Source organism: Caretta caretta, chromosome 3, assembly GCF_965140235.1.
Source record: "Caretta caretta isolate rCarCar2 chromosome 3, rCarCar1.hap1, whole genome shotgun sequence".
NCBI lineage: Eukaryota > Metazoa > Chordata > Testudines > Cheloniidae > Caretta > Caretta caretta.
The window spans coordinates 76,152,992-76,171,375 of NC_134208.1; the positions used below are offsets into that span (position 1 = coordinate 76,152,992).

Sequence of the window (18,384 nt, forward strand, 5' to 3'; positions counted from 1 at the left end):
GACCCGCCTCCCGCCACCGCACGGCGCACGGCGCGGCCTCCGCCGCATAGTTCCGGGCTGGGCAGTGAGCCGAGCGCGAGAGGGAAATCTCAGGACACATGGGGCGGGGACGCCACAGGCGCAGAGCCTCGACCGGGCCCCGGGGGAGGGGGTCGCTGACGCACAGCCCTGGAAGCTGTGGGGGGCGTACGACCCCTGCGAGGGGCACATGGCCCCAGCTCCAGCCCCCGGAGCTGAAGCCACGGGGCGGGGGCGGGGGCGGGGGCGGGGGGGGCATGGTCTCAGTTCCAACCCCCACCGCGCTGCTGGCTCAGCTAGGGTGACCAGATGTCCTGATTTGATAGGGACAGTCCTGATATTTGGGGTTTTTTTTAACATAGGCTCCTATTACCCCCAACCCCCTGTCCCGATTTAACACACTTGCTGTCTGGTCACCCTAGGCTCAACCCAGCTGACACTCACATCACCTCCCAGCAGGGCCCGTGAGTGTGGCCAGGGGAGGGGGCAGGCCCAGGGCATGGGGGAGTAAGTGTCTGGGAGGTCTGTGGTGGAGTGCCTGGCAGTGGGGGGCCTGTTGGGGGACTGGGCAGTGGGGGAGATCTGTGTGTGCCAGGACGCTGGGCAGTAGGGGTCTGTGTAGGGAGCTGTGTTGTTGTGGTGGGGCTGTGGGGAAGGGCATTGGGCAGTAAGGGGGCATCTGTGTGTTGGGGAACTAGGGAGTGGGGGTTCTGTGAGGTGCTGGGCAGTTGTGGTGGGCTGTGGGCAGGGGGGCGCTGGGCACTAGTGGTGGTGTGCAGAGCACGGGGCGTTCAAGGGGTGTTGGACGGGGGAGCTGTGTGGCACAGCATGGGCTTGCCCCCAACAGGGCCAGGCAGACTAGTGTGCATCTGATCATGCCATGCATGCCCCATTGCCCCTGGCCGGTCTTCCGCCCACCTGCTCACCTGAGGGCTGGGGCAAGGGGAGGAGGGGCAGGGTCCAGGTGGCGGTTACCTGGGGTGGCTTCCAGAAAGCAGCCAGCAGGTCCCTCTGGTTTCTAGGGTCAGGGTTGCTGGGGGTTCTCCACATGCTGTACCCATTACTAGTGCCAGCTCCACAGCTCCCATTGGCCGGAATTGTGCCAATGGGAGCTGCGGGGGCAGGGCTTGCATGGCACAGGTAGTGCGCAGAGCCCCCTGTCTGTCCCTGACCCTAGGAGCCAGAAGGACCTGCCTGGGGCAGGGGTGGGGTGGGGGTCCCAGTGGCACTCACCTGGGGCAGCTCTGGGGAAGTGGCCATCAGGTCCCTCTGGCTCCTAGGGTCAGGGCGGCCAGGGGGCTCTGTGCACTGCCCATGCTCACAGGCCCTGCTCCTGCAACTCCCATTGGCTGCAATGGAGCCAGCGCTGGTGGTGGGCATAGCACACGGACTGGAGACTCCTCCCCCCCCCGGCTGCCACTGTGCCTAGGGGCTGCAGGGTCCTGCCGGCCGCTTCCCAGTAGCTGCGCAGGAGCCTGCCAGCTAGGGTGACCAATTCAGTCCAGCCCCACGCCAAAATATCGGGACAAATGGCGTCCAAACAGTACATTGGTCGGGACATGGGACAAACAACTATATATCGGGACAGTCCCATTTTATCAGGACGTCTGGTCACCCTAGGGCTGGGCAGCAGACCGAGTGGCTCCTGGGAGTCACCTGCAGGCACAGGTGCTGCGACCACTGTTCCCTCTAAGTTGTACGTGTGTGTGCGCACAGATCCTAAACCCTGTGCACATGGCAAAACACCAGACGCACAAAAAATGGAATACTACCTCGGAGTCAGGCCGAAATATCATTTATGGGCGACTTTTGACATTGTTCGCCTACCATCTATCAACACAGCCAGATTCTGCCAGCTGGCAAGGGGGGGGGAAAGGGATAACATATAAGTATTTTACTCGCTTGGGCGCATTTGCCTCATGGCACACAAATTTGGACTCTGCTTCAAAAATTTGCGCAGAATAAATTTTTTTACATACACGGCCTGTCAAAAATTAGAGGGAACACTGGCTGCGACCAGGTCTATCACCCTGCCCCCTGCCAGTGAGTAGCAGAACCCCTGCCTGACCCACACTTCTTTTTTTGACAGGTTTCAGAGTAACAGCCGTGTTAGTCTGTATTCGCAAAAAGGAGTACTTGTGGCACCTTAGAGACTAACCAATTTATTTGAGCATGAGCTTTCGTGAGCTACAGCTCACTTCATCGGATGCATACCATGGAAACTGCAGCAGACTTTATATACACACAGAGAATAGCAGGAGAGTGAATTTGTGTGTGTGGGGGTGGAGGGTGAGAAAACCTGGATTTGTGCTGGAAATGGCCCAACTTGATGATCACTTTAGATAAGCTATTACCAGCAGGACAGTGGGGTGGGAGGAGGTATTGTTTCATATTCTCTGTGTGTATATAAAGTCTGCTGCAGTTTCCACGGTATGCATCCCATGAAGTGAGCTGTAGCTCACGAAAGCTCATGCTCAAATAAATTGGTTAGTCTCTAAGGTGCTACAAGTACTCCACTTCTTTTTTTACGTGCCCCAAGCCAGAATTAAAATCGTGATCACCACACAGCATACAGCGGCCCCCCTGGGAGAGCCCCTCCACCTACCTCCCCAGCGCTGCAGGAAGGACACTGCTTTACCGCCCAACACCGCTGCCTGGTGTCTCCACTTCTCTCCATCCTTGCTCTCAGGGATTGTCTGAACACAGGATTTCACCAGTTTATTTTAAATCTGTTTAAAATTGATTTAGTTAAATCAGTGAAAACTTTAGTGTGGTTTCAACCTAGTTATATCAATGGTACCTGTATATATTCTGACACATTAACACAACATCAGAAATCAGTCTGACTGCGGAAATTATAGAGGAATCTCTCTGCTAGTAACTTCAGGAAACGTCCTTGCTAGATTCCTCCTGAACCATCTTCTTCCTCTGGGAAGACATGCTTTGTGAATCTCAATGTGGGTTTATACCAAAATTTCTCAAATGCTGCCACCTGGGGCTTTTCTTGTGGCCACAGCATGCTGAGCTGTGCTCTGGTGAGGGGAGGAAGCAGCAGCCTCTCTCCCAGGACCGCTCCCAGAGTCCCCTACCACTACCAGGATCTCTCCCCCAGGACCCCTCTGGAACCACAAATGCTGGAAGAGAAGGCAGCCAGCAAGTTCCCCGCCTTCCCAAGGGCAGTGGGGTTGAGTTTTTTAAGCCCGGGGGCAGGCTCCCACCCCAAGCTCATCCCTCCTCCCCCCCCCCCCCACCCCACCTCCTGCAACGCCAGGGTTTGGCTGCACTAGCCAGGCTTTGGTCATGGGGCAGCAGGCTCCAGCCTCTGGCTTACCTCCCCTTCCCCATTGCCTCTGGCCCCTTCTGCCTTCTCCAGCCTGGGCTTCCACCACACAGCAGGGGGCTCCATCCCCCAGGCACAGGGCTTCGGGCTCAGGCCCCAGCTATGGAGTTCTGGCCCTGGGCCCCAGCTGTGTGGCAGCGGTGGGTGCTGACCCCAGGCTCACCCCCCCTGCCCCAATTGCCCCTGCTGCCTCCCCCACACCCTCCATCAACTCCCCCCAGGACTCTGCTGCCTTCCTCTTCACCACCTCATCCAGGGCTTAATTTGTCCCAGAGCTAAGTAAGGCTACTGTGAAAAGTGATATTTGTTAATACTACTTTTCACAGCAGACTTAGGAGCCAGCTAGGAGGACTGTGAAAAATGATATTACATGCAAGTATTCCTTTTTACAGCAGTAGTTGTAGGAGCTAGCAAGTCTTTTAAAAAACAAAAAAGCAAAAGAAATAACAAAAAAGACAAGAACGTGCAAAGCACTTTGTGTTTCTATGTTGTTTAGGACCAGTAAAGAATGGAGACAACAGTACGTTTTTATTATTGTGTTAAAAAAAGAAAAAAAACCAACCCTACATATATAAATTACAATGATGTGGACATGTATATGTGCATATTTGTTTTTCCTAAAGTTAATTAATACTTTAAGAAACATTGTCAGACCAGCCATGAGCACGAGTGGGTGGCTGTACTCTTAGGCCACCAAAAATTTTGTTGTGAGAACCCCTAGTTTAAACCATCTAAAGGCACCACTGACATGATCTTTACTGCTTGGCAGCTGCAGGAAAAATGTAGAGAATACCACAGACTGGTGTTCATGGACCTGACAGAAGCCTTTGACTCCATCAAGAGAGAAGCACGGTAGAAAATCCTTCTGAAGTATGGATGCCCACCAACATTTATCACCATTCTTTTGACTCTTTCACAATGACTTGCAAGCAGTGATCTTTTGAAATGGATCTGCTATGGTGCCTTTTAAGATTAAGACATGCATTTAGCAGGGCTGTGTTATTGTCCCAATGCTCTTCTCCATCTTCCTCGCTGCGATGCTCTATTTGATCACTGACAAGATTCCAGCAGCAGTGCAGCTAATCTATCAAATGGATGGTAAACTGTTCAACCTCGGCCACTTCTGATCCAAAACCAAATCACCCCCAACCTTCATCATTCAGCTTCAGTAGGGTGATGATGCTGTAGGGGCAATACCTTCGAGATTCCCTGTGTAAAATATTTTTCCCCCAACCAGGTTCCAGGCTCCTTTCCAGTACTGTTTATTCTAAATTCAGGACTTGGGAGGGATAAGCATGCACCTTAAGTGTGGGAGAAGAGGTAGGTTACAACATCTGGCTAACTCCCGCTTGGGGCCTCTTCTCCTTGTGCTGGAGTAGCCAGCTCAAGGTGGTGGTGGTGGGATTACTTTGTGTATTTCTTGAGCTGCTACTGGTGGGGGAATCTACGAGAGGTATTCCACATATAGCAACTGCAGTGGCCATAGAAATAGCAGGTGTAACTGGTTGCTCAGTAGCTGAGTGAGCCACAACTGTCTTAGAAATCTCTGCAACCTGGACTATCTACCTCAGTCTACAAGTCCCAAAATAATGGAGTCCACAAATCTCCCAAACTCCTCAGACATCTGGCCTCAGCCACCTAGCGGCCCAATCTAATCACTTTTTGAGCAACGGCCCCTCCAACCACTTTGCTGCTCAAAACTTCTGCCTGTATCAATCTGCCAACAGACCCAGCCAATCTAAAATGGCTGCATTCACGGTATCATAATCTGCTGCTTGTTCATCACTGAGTGGCATTGACCTTTTTACAAGAGATACAAAGCCACGTCGGGCCCCTACCCTCTTTTTCCAGGCTACTCCTGAAGCCATTCTCTCAGGTGTTAACAAAAAAGCATCAGGGTCATCCACTAGGCCCATTTTGCACAGCCTCATGTCCGTTGCCTGGTAATCACTCCTTATTGAGGGACTCACCAACTTCTGTTGCTGCACATGCAACTGGCCTGCAATAAATTACTGTAGGCTTTTTTGTTGTTCAGCTTGCTAAGATAACAAGAACCGCCTCTCTGTGTACTGGATCTGTTGAAACTTTTACTACTCACCTACCCACCACAGGAGTTCCTCCATATTTCCCAGTCTGCCCACATCATCAGCTTCCCTTTCCAGTCCTTCACATACAGTGGAGTAGGAAATGCCAGGACAAGTCTCCAAATTCCATATTCCTTCACCCTAGCTTTCTCTTTGCAAGCAGTCCTCACACACTCCTGGTGAGTTCACTAACAGTGCACTTTATTTACAGTGTTTTACACAGACTTCATGTCCTGTTACCATAAGGCTTTCCCCAAGCTTCAACAGCCCTCTTGGCACTGGGTGAGAGAGTTGAAAGAGAGGTCTTATCTCTCTAAGATCTTGGGCTGTTTTACCTTTCCTTCTGTCTCCTGTCTCCCAATTAATAGTCCTTAGCTGATGAGCTGAATCTCTTCATTAACTGTTTAATCACCCAGTTCTAATCAACTCTCAATCTGGGTACTTACAAAGTGCAGAGTGGTGAGTCAGCCCTAGGCTTCTCCCACTATCACAGGTTGGTTTTTTGTTTGTGTTTGCAGAAGACATCAAAGATGTATCTATATCTTATTGAACAATGTTGAGTTACTTAGTATGAGCAGAGAGGATAGTAACAAAAGCTTAGACACAATACAGTGGCTGTACTGGATTAAGAATTTAAAAGTTTTGTTTGTAGCAGGCAAAGGGAAATACTGACGATATGGGTAAGATCATCAATGGATCTGATGCTAATTGAGAACATTAAACTAATACAGTGTTGAGAAATCAAAATGATGACAGAAAACAAGTAGCAATTAAGACATGTCAATTTGGAAGCAGTATTAGAATGCTGGAATCAAGTGGTGGTGTTTGTTTTTGAGTGGATTATAATGTGCTAAAATAGATGACCAGGTCTTAGTGTGCTCCTTTTCCAGGAGGAAACCTAATCTGACAATTTCCATTTTTGGAATATGGAATTATTGAAATAAGGAACAGGGGCCCAGAACTACAAAGGTACATAGGAGCCTAAACCACAGACTTAGGAACCTAAGCCTCAGGCACTTACATTCCAGTTTTGGTTCCACTGTGATCCACAAAACTTCTGCTGAACCCTGTAGGTGCCTAAATTACTTAGAAGCCTAAATTTTCAGGGTCAGAGTTTCCTAGGCACCTATGTTTTTGCATCTGGGCATGCACATTGCTGCCTCCATCTAGGTATCTGCACGCCTAACTCCTGCCTAGGTCCCAGAGCAATTCACAACCCCAGAGAAGACAGGCAGCTGAATGCCTAAGTCACATTCAGGGCCCAATCCAGTAGGTGTGCTCAAAAGCTGGATCAGGTTCTATTCAAAATCTGGCCACCCAAGAAAATGGTGCCCACCTTAGTACCTTTAGCCCTGGGGTTAGAGCATTTACATGGGATGTGGGAGAAACAGGTTGAATTTCCCCCTCTCTGCCAGAGGGGGAAAAGGATGTGAATAAGGGTCTGCTGCCTCTCAGGTGAGTGCTCTAACCACTGAGCTATGTAGTATTCTGATGTTAGAGGGTTTCCTCAATCTCTCCTATTGAAGCTGTGCCACTGTGGCTAATGAAAAGGGGAGGGGGGAGGAGGGACTGGACCCTGGGTCTCCTACTCCCCAAAGGGCTGCCCTAACCCCTGGACTACAGTCTCTCTCTCTCTCTCTCACACACACACACAATTTGTCATATCTCAATGGTTAAAGTACCCTCCTGAGAAGTGTGCAAATCCTTCCTCTCCCACACACCCCATCAGACAGAAGGGAATTGAACCTGGGTCTCCACGTCTTACATGAGTGCTTTAACCACTGGGCAAGGAGTAATAAGGTGGGCACCTCCTCCTCTCACCATTTTGTGTGAAGCAAGGCATGTGTCTAACTACTAAGAGACACCTTAGGCCCCTAATCCACCTGACTCCATGTGGCTGGCTCCCTGTTTGTGGATCACTAAGCAGATATAGGTGTCACCGTGCAGCCCAGGCTTAGGCACCTATTTTTGAGAGGGGAGGGATTTAGGACACACTTCTCTTGTTACCATCTCCCCTAGCAAGCTTCGGTGTCTCCCTGCCTAGCATGCTGGCTTTTGTGGATCACATTCTAAGGCACTTATCTTTCTTCATTCATTGTACAGGGAACCTAGGTGCCTAAATCAGGTTTGAGGATCACAGTGATTTTCCTGTGGTTTTCTAGGAGCTGGTGCAAAACTTCCATCCCATCATGGCTTCCACTCAAAATTCCAGAATTGGTTTATCAGTCTGAGTTTAGAATTTTATTTCATCAAAATGAAAGTAAAAATCAGGATTATTTTAAAAATTATTTCCCTCAAGTAACTGAAGAAGTTACAAATTTCTGGGGACAGAGACTTTCTAGCAATTCTGTGTTTTCTAAATCTAGTGAGAATAAAATTAGAACCCTCAACACTACTTGTAAGGGGTACGGTAGCCATAGTTTAGGACAGGGGTGGGCAAATGTTTTGGCCCAAGGGCCACCTTGGGGTGCAAAACTGTATGGGGTGCTAGGTAGGGAAGGCTGTGCCCCCCAAACAGCCTGGCCCCAACCCCCTATCTGCCCCCTCCCACTTCCCACCCCGACTGCCCCCCTCAGAACCCCCAACCCATCCAACCCCCTGCCCCCTGACCACCCCCTACCCCTACCCCCCAAAAATGGAATAGGACCATAAATTGTAAGGAGTGGTGCTGGAGCATGCACTACAGGTATAATTGAGCCTGCTAAGAAAGAGCTGGGGGGTGAGGAGGAGAGGAAAAAACTCTACTGGTGTACAAAGCTATGGATATGCTTGCTTGATTAACCCCAATAAACACTGCATTGCTTGCACTTCAGACTCTGGCCTTCTTTCTGTCTGCGTGACAAGAACCAAGGGAGGACGAGGGGAAGCCCTGACAGGGAGGATACTATATTCATTCCACCCCAGCCTTCATTTGTGAACTTGGGTTTTAAAGAAACTCCATAACACTTGCTCCATACACTTAAAAAGGGTGTTTCCTTTTCCCTACTGCACAAATCTTTTAAAATTATTTTAATCTGTGTCTGTTTGGAACAGGCAGAAGCCTTCACAAATCCAAATAAATAGAGCATCTAAATTTAGAGTTCTCTTTATTTATACAAACCCTCCATTATATACTTACCCACAAAACTGTTTAAGACCATATCTCCTCCATGTATGAAATTACATCTGACAGTCTTATTTACCTTTCCCATTCAAACATGCTCGTAAGAGAACTCTCTTATAAAACACGATGAAGTTTAATGTATGTGAATGTCAACAACGTAACAAAATTAATGCCAATGTACTGCTAATAATAGATGTTCTGTATATGCTATTTAGCTAGATCTATGGAATTTTTAAATACAGCAGTACTGTAGTATGCTCTCTTTATTGCCAAGTCAATACCAATATCAGTGAAGTTGTGTCAAATGTAATTTCCATAATTACAGGACATGACAAAATTCCAGTTATTGGGAGAGTATATAAACCTCTCACTTTTTTTTTTTTTTAAACTGAATAGATAATATAAGATCTGGACTGAAAACCAAATGCAGTGCATCGCAGAACCTATATTCCACAGTAGTGTATCTTAAACTTAATTGTAGCTGATTGAAAAAAAATAAAAAAAAAAATCTACACATTCCCAAATGTCTAAACTGTCAAGATAACCAATGTTTCACAAAATTCTCACTTCTTAAGAGAACTGATAGTCTATTGAGAGCAGATTATTATCCATTATTCTATATTCCAACCAGTATTAAGTAGCGGTTGAACACAAAATAGAAGTGGTTGATTGAGGAATATAGTTCCAAAGCTGAACATTCATGGTGCACATGATCAGTTACTTTCACATATTCCTACTGGTGCTCAGCTGGGTTTAGCATATCGCACATTACAGAATGATCCATATTTTACACACACAGCATATGTTACCTGATAGTCCAAAAAAGAAGGAGAACTGTGAAAATGTTAAGACATTTTCATCTAACGAAAAAAATAATTAGAAAACTATTTCTTTTTCTCCCCAACCCCAACCCAACTGATTAATTTTAAATCCCTGGACAAAATAAAAAAATAAAATAAAATTACATACTTTGAAAAACAATAGATGTTAAAATTTTTTCAAAGTACTTTTAAAATTTGTTATGCAAAAAAACAGCTGCCTTTAAAAAAAGTATTATCTGTATTTTAACACGCAAAATTAAGGTGCAAGAATTTTAAACAAAAATGAACTAAAGAGCTTTATTGACATCACAATACATTCAATAGTAATTTTAAGAACATTACAGCTGAAAGAGAATGGCATGTTTTATATTCTTATTAAGCACTACTGTTTTTGAAAAAATTGCAATACAAAGAAATCCTATTATTTAACTGAGCAGCATTTGGAAAAAAATACACCTATTTACAGTTTAAAAAAAGGATTCTGGTTTCACCTACACAGCCACAATGTGCCTCTATAATGAGACAAGCCCTTAAAACTCATGGAATTTTTTAATGTCATGTCACTGGTGCCACATCATTCCTCAGCGTTTACGACGAGGAGGGGTGATTGACCTGAAAAATAAAGGGAAAGGGGAAAAAGTTAATGGGGAAAGACACCCCGCCCCAAAACCACACATACGTTAGGCTTAACAATTAGTAATTTTAAAAGACTTCCCAAAATTACTTTTGCCCAAGACAACAATTACAACAAATACCGAATTTTATTTTAAAAAATACTTTTATATGTTGTACACAGGAAGACGAATAGTAAAAAAAAAAAATAATCAGACAAAATACTTAAAAAGTATACTACCTTGATCGTGACTTAGACTTGTGTTTGCGGCTTGCCTTCTTACCAGACCTTTGAGATTTCTCCATGGATCGTGACCGACTATGCTTTGATTTCTTAGCCTTCTTTTCTTTGCTGCTTCCTGGTGATTCAGAACTGCTCCTGACACTAGATTCAGAGCCTGAATGTTTTTTACTATCTTTGGTAGAACTTTTTTTGCTTTCCTGTCTAGAATCCTGTCTTAAAATTTTAACAGATATTGAATTGCGAGAGAGAGCTCTTTCACTATCTCTTTTTCTTTTTAACCTACTGTCATCATGATTGCCAGACTTACTGTCTTTTTCTTCTTTTCTTTGCTTCTCTTTTCTTTTCTCCTGGTCTCTCTCCCGTTCTCTGTTCTTCTTCCTATCTTTATCTATGCTCCTACTTCGTTCCTTTTTCCTCTCTTGATCTTTACCATCACCCTTGTGCTTGTGCCTATTTCCACTAAGACTTCTATGCTGGTCATCACTTTTACGCCTATCTCGACTCCTGCTGCGACTAGCATGACTAGCTCGCCTATCCCTTGAGTGACTACTGCTCCTACGCCTCTCCCAACTTCGTTCCCGGGAAGGACTACGATTTTTTCGTCTCTCCCCCTTGTCAATGCTATTTCTACTAGACCTTCTCCTTTCTCTTATCTTTTCCCTACTTCTACTCCTCTCTCTCCTATTTCTACGAGAATAACTCCTACTTCTACTGCGCCTAATTTTATGTGATGGAGATCTACTGTGACTACGCCTCTTCTTCCTTTTAGGAGAGGAAGACCGTGAAGAACTGCGGCTACTACCTGAGCTCGTACTATATGATGTACTAGACACAGTACTGCTGCTACTACTGCTTCTACTGTTGCTGCTAGTGGTACCACTACTAGAACTTCTTGACCTACTCCTTCCTGTTCTCTCTTTTTCTTTAACCTCTTTTTTGGATTCTATATCTGGTGCAGTTTCACCTGGAGATCTTTTCTTTTCATTGAACATATCATCCTCTGTTTCCTTCGCTTCCTGTGGTGCTGAATTGCTATTTTGCTCTTTATTGATGAATTCACTCATCTCTCTTGCAATTTTTTCATTTTGTAGTTTTTCTTCTGGAAAAGCATATGAAAGAAAAAAACCACAAGTAATGCCAAATAATGTGTACAGATACATGGCAAGAGAACAAATGTGCTGTCTTTCTTGGCTAAGGAACAAGTTCCCAGACCACCTTAGTCATTTTTAGAAAACAATTCACTTGCCACTCCTCACTACACCATCATCTTAAAGTTCCTGGATGACTTTTGCGTCTTCTTAAAAAAAAATATTTCCCTCCCCCTCCCCAGTGCTTAATATCATTCAACATACAGGATTTAATTCACAAGCCTGTAATGACAGGGAACTGCATTGGATGACCTAATTTTATGACACTGTAATTTAGAGGTGATTTCTAAAACCTGTTTTCTGAATTTTTTTTTTTTTAAAGGCAAAACAGGAGATATTTTTTAACAGTTTTGGATGCTATTTTTGTTTACATAACTCAATCAAGAATTTTGGCAAGTGATTAATTCATACTTTATGTTCGTATTTTAAATGTATCTGAACTTGGTGCATATGGGTAAAAGAAACCATTCTATTTCCATGACGACAAAGCGATATGTACTGCACCTCAAAGCGATATGTACTGCAAGATGTGTTAACTTCTCCATACCACCCTGATGGACCACACCTCTAGAAAAGGATAGCGGAGACTCCATACTCACTCATTTAATCATTAGGTTCTTTGTTGAGACTAATTAGCAATGTTGGGAAGTGGACATCTGTCCACTAGAAACAGAACTAAAGGCCTGTCTATATATGGAGTTGATCCTAAGTCACTCCATGTGTTGATATTTTCTGGAATAAGAGTGTTCACAGATGGAGTTAATCAGGAACAACTCCACATATAACCAAGCCTTCAGCACACCAGACTGCTGACAGATGACTTCCAGTATGCATCGAACTGGTGACATGAGAGTAAAAAAAGGTTATATATCCCATCTCCAAGTTCCCCAAATCATCCAGACCTTCCACATATTTTATTTTAAAATAGGGCTTAAGCAAGAAAAAAATACTTATGAATTTTAGAAGGTTTTTTCAGTACATCGTACATATTTTAAACACATTAAAAGGATTAGGACACCACCGCTTAAGGGGTAAAAATTAATTTTAGAATACTTTTTCCCCTTCAATATAATTTTTTTTAAATAGCAGAACAAGACACCATTACATTAAATGCATACATTGCCAAAAATCTCAGCTACCCAGAAAAACTGGAAATGCTCACCTTTTACAATTCAATTATAATCAACTTTGATATATAGCACACACAGAAATGGAGTAACAAGATAAGTCTGTTTCAGCTGCATGTTGAAGAGGTTAAAGGTTGCCCCCCAAAATTCTACATAAAACTGAGTCAGCTGTACCTCACTGAACACAGATAATGATTACAGTTGTGATCCAAAAATGTACTCAACCAAGGTAAAGCACTTCTGTTGCAGTAAAGCTTTTTTGTCTGTTTATGATAGAGCAGTAAATGGATGTTTCCTATCTGGTGATAACTTAGTCTGGCTAAATAGCTATGCACAACTCCATTGTTTGCTTGCTGTGACAGTTTAAATGGCAAAGTGAATACCTCAGAAGAGAAGTGTTTTCTAGCTAATAGGCTTGGACACACAGCTTTAGTTTTGCCTTTAAGTGGGGAATATTACATGATGAGCAGAAGACTAAGCAAAAATAGTATCGTTTTCATGTAAATATCCTAATATAAATACAAATAAAAGCAGGGGAAGAGAAATTGAAAATCGAAAGAGGCAACATGGTTTCTAAATAGAAAGTTTAAAAGCCACACAAAACTTTGAGATACACAGATGCAATAATTAAGTGTGTTCTCATGCAAGGACTGCCTTATGAAGAGACCACCTTTTACAGGGTTGGGAAAAAACTCATGAAAATGAAGTGATTTGGAAGATATTTTGGATCATTTTCACTTCAAGCTTCACAATAAAACCCACCTTCTTGAATATTCAGCAGTGACAAAGGTTCTGTGTTTGCTCATGTTTAATTAGAAGTAATCAAGCAGGCCAGGAAATTATTATAAGGACTACCTTGACAAAAATTTAAAATAACCTTTCAAAATTCCAGTTTGTTTTTTTCCTCAGGGAGACTTCTTCTCCCTCATGTGACCATAATACAGATCACTTCTACATTCCTCTCCCTTGATATATGCACACAGCTTAATACACCTAAAGAGAAGAATGAAAATGAAATGTTGAGCTATCACACCCCTTTATGAAGGAATGGCTGATCCAGGTCAGCTTCTAGGCCTTTAAACAAAGAGGAGAAAATGTCCAACTTCAACACAACAGGAAATAAATATGCCAGTGATGCACTGTTTTTTGAGTTTTAACTGCCTTGCTCCCATCAGATCCTGACTGAAGTACTAAATTGCCTATAGCCCCCCTTTATTTAAGCAAAACGATTGGTAAACATTATTCTCTGCCAACATCCAGTGGACTTACCCCACTCTGAGACTTAAGTGAGCCTCTCACTCATGCATGTACCAATCATGATTGCTCTCCAGGCAGGAAACACAGAAGTAACCCCAGCAAATTTTCTTGTGCTGTAACCATCATGCATGAGGGGGGACTTAATATCCAAAGTGTTAGGAGAGATAGGCAGGAGAGAGCTCTGATCAAGGTTATGTTCTCAGAAGCTACAGCTGGAGTGACTGAATGTGAAAACTGGAACCGACACCAAGTTACGAAGACACACATGTAAAACATACCTAGTTGCATAATCTGAGGTCCTGAAAGGAACACTTTAGCAGACTATCTAACCTAGAAGTGTTTTCTGCAATGGGGCAAGGAACTTTTGGCTGGTTTTGAGAACCCAAAAACCCAAAGGAACCTCTTACTGTTTGAGTAAATGAGTACGTGAATGCATGCCTCTTGCAGAATTCCTTCCATTTGACTTGCTGAAAAATGGAAAATTGAGTCTCCGAAATTAGACTGGCACACAGAAAACAGAGTTCACTTTCTTCACATTTAGAATAGAGTGGAACCCAATAGGTACCTCAGGCTACAAAAAGCAGTGAATATATCTACATCTGCTTTAAGAAATTGCATATCCTGGGTCTTACTTTCTTCAAGGTCTGAGCAGTCACAAATCACTCCAAACCAACTTTCAGCAGTTTGAAAGAAGATAATCCCTTTGGCTGAGGACTGCCCAGCTTTCTCTTAGAGACCCAAATTGCAGTCTGATTTTCTTGAGGCGGGAGGTTGGAGAGAGGAGAACCCTAAGGCAAACAAGTCTAACTACCCACAAGGAAGCATCCTATGCTAATCTAGCCCCAATGAAGTGACAGGAGAAAAATTCTAAAAGGCAGGGAAAAGGGGAAATCCCAAAAAATGATAGCTTATCCAGCCACCAAGTTTTCACTATCTAGTGAGAGACAGAACCAGCCTGCCCCTTTGAAATGGGGAGTGACATCACAAGCGTTAGAATATATTTCATGTATTTATAACGTATTGTGGCGAAATACCTTGTTCGCCTCAGCAGGCTCAGTCCTTTTTAGCCTTGGAGACTCAGGTTTGGGGCAAGGCAAATCCTTATAGGTGGCACAGGGTCCTGCTGCTCCTCTCCTCAGTCAGTCCCTTGTGCTTCTTTTACTTCCCTTCTGGGGGGCGGAGGGGGAGTGCAGCCTCCCTAATGGGAAGGTCTGGTGTCTTGCTGCAAACAGCCGACTGGCAGCTTCCCTGCTTCTCTCACTCTCCCCCTTCTTCCAGGCAGGGGCCCATTTAAAAATGTCTCAAGTAGTTGGAGTCAGCTGAACCTAATTTGTTCCCTAGCAACCCCTTTTCCAGCTGAACCTTATTGCTCCCTGGTTCTCTCTCCTCAGTGGAGGGAGGGGCCTTTTAACCCCCTGAGACTAATTACTACCTCCCCTTGTAGCTGTTTGACCTGGGTTTACCACAGTATATACAAAATTCTTCATCTGCACAAGCTCTTTTCATCATCCACTAGTAAGCTGACCTATACCACTGTGTAGCCTGGCAAATAGGTTTGGAGAAGGTTCTCAACCTGAGAACACTTTGTAAACATATACGATTTCAAAGATCCTTGTGCAATGCAGTCCTTGTAAAATTCATTCGCATGTGAAGGGACAACATAAGGCTTATGTCCTACTTTAAAGATCAGTGGAGAAAAGGCTTCACATGGTCCCTCTCCATAGGGGTGAATTTTACTCTAAATCAGGGTTGATATGTTAAAGGAATTTACTTTTGAAAACTATCTGTAGAACCCTGCACATATACAAAATTTGTATCTGCATCTGATCTGCAAAAATAATCTGTGGATATCCGCGGACATAAATCAGATCTCCATGGATTTGCAGGGCTCTAACTATCTGTTGTAATTTGCTCTTTTAAAATTGAGAAAGTAAATAGTCTATGAAGAACAAATATAACGAATTTTACAAGCAGGAAGGAAAAAAAGGACACAAAACCAGTTTTTGGCAAAGCAGTTCAAACACATTTTTGAGCAAAAATTTAGAATTAACAAGAAAATGAGTAAGCGTTTTTTCCTTAACTGTTGTTCTTCGAGATGTGTTGTTCATGTCCATTCCAAGCAGGTGTGCGCGTGCTGCGTGCACACCAGCCGGATGATTTTCCGCCTAGCAGCGTCTGTAGGGTCGGCCTGGGTGTCCCCTGGGGTGGCACCTTCATGGCGCCCAATATCGGGCCCCGCCGACCTCCCACCCCCCTCAGTTCTTTCTTGCTGACTATTCCGACCGAGGGGTAGGAGGGTGGGTATTGGAATGGACATGAACAACACATCTCGAAGAACAACAGTTACGAGAAAGTGAGTAACCGTTTTTTCTTCTTCGAGTGATTGTTCATGTCAATTCCAAGCAGGTGATTCAGAAGCTAGAGCGCAGGAGGTGGGGTCGGAGTTATCCACAGAAAAGAGCACGGCTCTCCCAAAAGCCGCATCGTCCTTGGACTGTTGTGTAATTGCATAGTCTGACGTAAATGTATGTATTGAGGACCATGTAGCTGCCCTGCAAATTTCCTGAATAGGGACTTGTGCCAGGAACGCAGCAGAGGCGGCCTGGGTCCTGGTAGAGTAAGTGGTTATCTGTGGAGCGGGCTCCTTTGCCAGGGTATAGCAGTCCCTAATGCAGGACGTTATCCATGACAATATGCATTGAGAGGATACCGGGCGGCCCTTCATTCTGTCCGCCATAGCTACGAAGAGTTGGACGGACTTCCGGAACGACTTAGTTCTCTCTATGTAGAAGGCTAAGGCCCTAAGCACGTCCAGTGAGTGCAGCTGTGTGGCTTGGGATAAAACACTAGGAGGAAGATGTCCTGGGTCATGTGAAAATGGGAGACGACCTTCGGGAGAAAAGCCAGATGAGGCCTGAGCTGGACCTTATCCTTATGAAAAACTGTGTTGGGGGCTCAGACGTGAGAGCCCTGAGCTCTGAAACTCGTTGAGCCGAGGTAATTGCCACAAGGAACGTGACCTTGAATGAGAGATATAACGGAGCAGGTGGCCAGACGTTCAAATGGCGAGCCTGTAAGGCCTGGAGAGGACTAAATTCAGGTCCCAGGCAGGGACAGGCTGACGCGTGTGTGGGAAGAGCCTGTCCAAACCCTTGAGAAAACGACAGACCAGAGGGTTTGCAAAGACCGAGAGACCGTCTGAACCCGGATGGAAGGCGGAGATAGCGGCCAAGTGGACCCTTATTGATGACCGGGACAAGTCTTGATGCTTTAGGTGAAGGAGGTAGTCCAGTATAAACGGTATGGAGGTGAGGAGCGGCAACTGACTACATTGCTCTGCCCAGATAGAGAACCTTTTCCAATTGGCCAGGTAAGTAGCCCTGGTGGGGGGCTTTCTACTACCCAGGAGGACTTGTCTGACCTGGTCCAAACAAGACAGCTCTGTGGCACTTAGCCATGGAGCATCTAGGTCGTAAGGTGGAGCGACTCCAGATTCGGGTGCCGGAGTTGGCCCTGGTCCTGTGTGATCAGGTCGGGGACCAGGGGTAAGGTGAGTGGGGTCGCTACGGACATTTCCAGGAGCGAGGTGAACCAGTGCTGACGCGGCCACACTGGTGCTATTAGTATGACTCGGCCCCAGTCCCTGGGGATCTCGAGGAGCACCCTGTGGACTAGGGGGATGGGTGGGAAAGCATATAGCAGGCAGCCCTCCCATGAGAGAAGGAAGACATCCCCGATGGACCCCGAGCCGTGACTCCCGAGAGAACAGAAAGTCTGACGTTTCCTGATGCCCACAGTGGTGAACAAGTCTATCTGGGGAGAGCCCCAGAACCAGAAGATTGAGCTCACCACGTCTGGCCAAAGGGACCACTTGTGACCGTTGAAGGTCCGGCTGAGGCTGTCCGTGTGTTTCACACCCCTGGGAGGTATGAAGCCTGCAGGTGGATCGAGTACTCTATGCAGAAGTCCCACAGGGCAAGGGCTTCTAGGCACAGGGGAGAGGAGCGTGCACTCTGCCCATTATGTGTGTTTTGAAAGCGTAGCATGCCAGATGCACTGCCCTCAGCTCTTTGACATTGATGTGAAGAGCAAGGTCCACCGGAGACCAGAGGCCTTGGGTCTTGAGGTCCCCCTAGATGAGCCCTCCCAACCCAGATCCAAGGCGTCTCACACCAAGGTGAGCGAGGGCTGAGGGCTGGCAAAAGGCACCCCTGCGCAAACCATTCGAGGGTCGAGCCACCATAGGAGGGAGTCCAGTACCAGACGGGGCAGGGTTACGACCCTGTCCAACACATCTCTGGCTGGTCGGTACACCGATGCCAGCCAAGACTGAAGTGGGCGCAGCCTGAGCCTGGCATGCTGCACCACATATGTGCAGGAGACCATGTGTCCCAGCAGCTTTAGCCAGTTTCTTGCCGACGTCGTTGGGAACCGTCTGAGGCTCTGTATGATGTCCTGAAGTGAGCGAAACCTGGCCTCTGGGAGGTATGTCCTAGCTTGGGTAGAGTCCAGGACCGCGCCTATGAACTCTATCCTCTGCACTGGGGACAGAGTAGATTTCTCCTTGTTCAGGAGGAGACCTAAGTCGAGGAAGGTCCTCCTTATAAACTCGACCTAAGCCTCCAAATAG

General features: G+C 45.8%; 1 protein-coding gene across 2 annotated transcripts in view; it reads right to left on the reverse strand.

Moving 5' to 3' along the window:
* Nucleotides 1-9,636: 9,636 nt before the first annotated feature.
* Nucleotides 9,637-18,384, reverse strand: part of PNISR (PNN interacting serine and arginine rich protein) — a 35,557-nt gene continuing 26,809 nt past the window's right edge. For both annotated transcript variants that reach the window (XM_075126596.1, XM_048844937.2), the window contains exons 11-12: nt 10,220-11,321; nt 9,637-9,978 (exon numbers count right to left, since the gene is read on the reverse strand). In XM_075126596.1, coding sequence (XP_074982697.1) covers nt 9,948-9,978; nt 10,220-11,321 — 1,133 coding nt within the window. In that variant the 3' untranslated portion in view covers nt 9,637-9,947. The remainder of the gene's footprint in view (nt 9,979-10,219; nt 11,322-18,384) is intronic.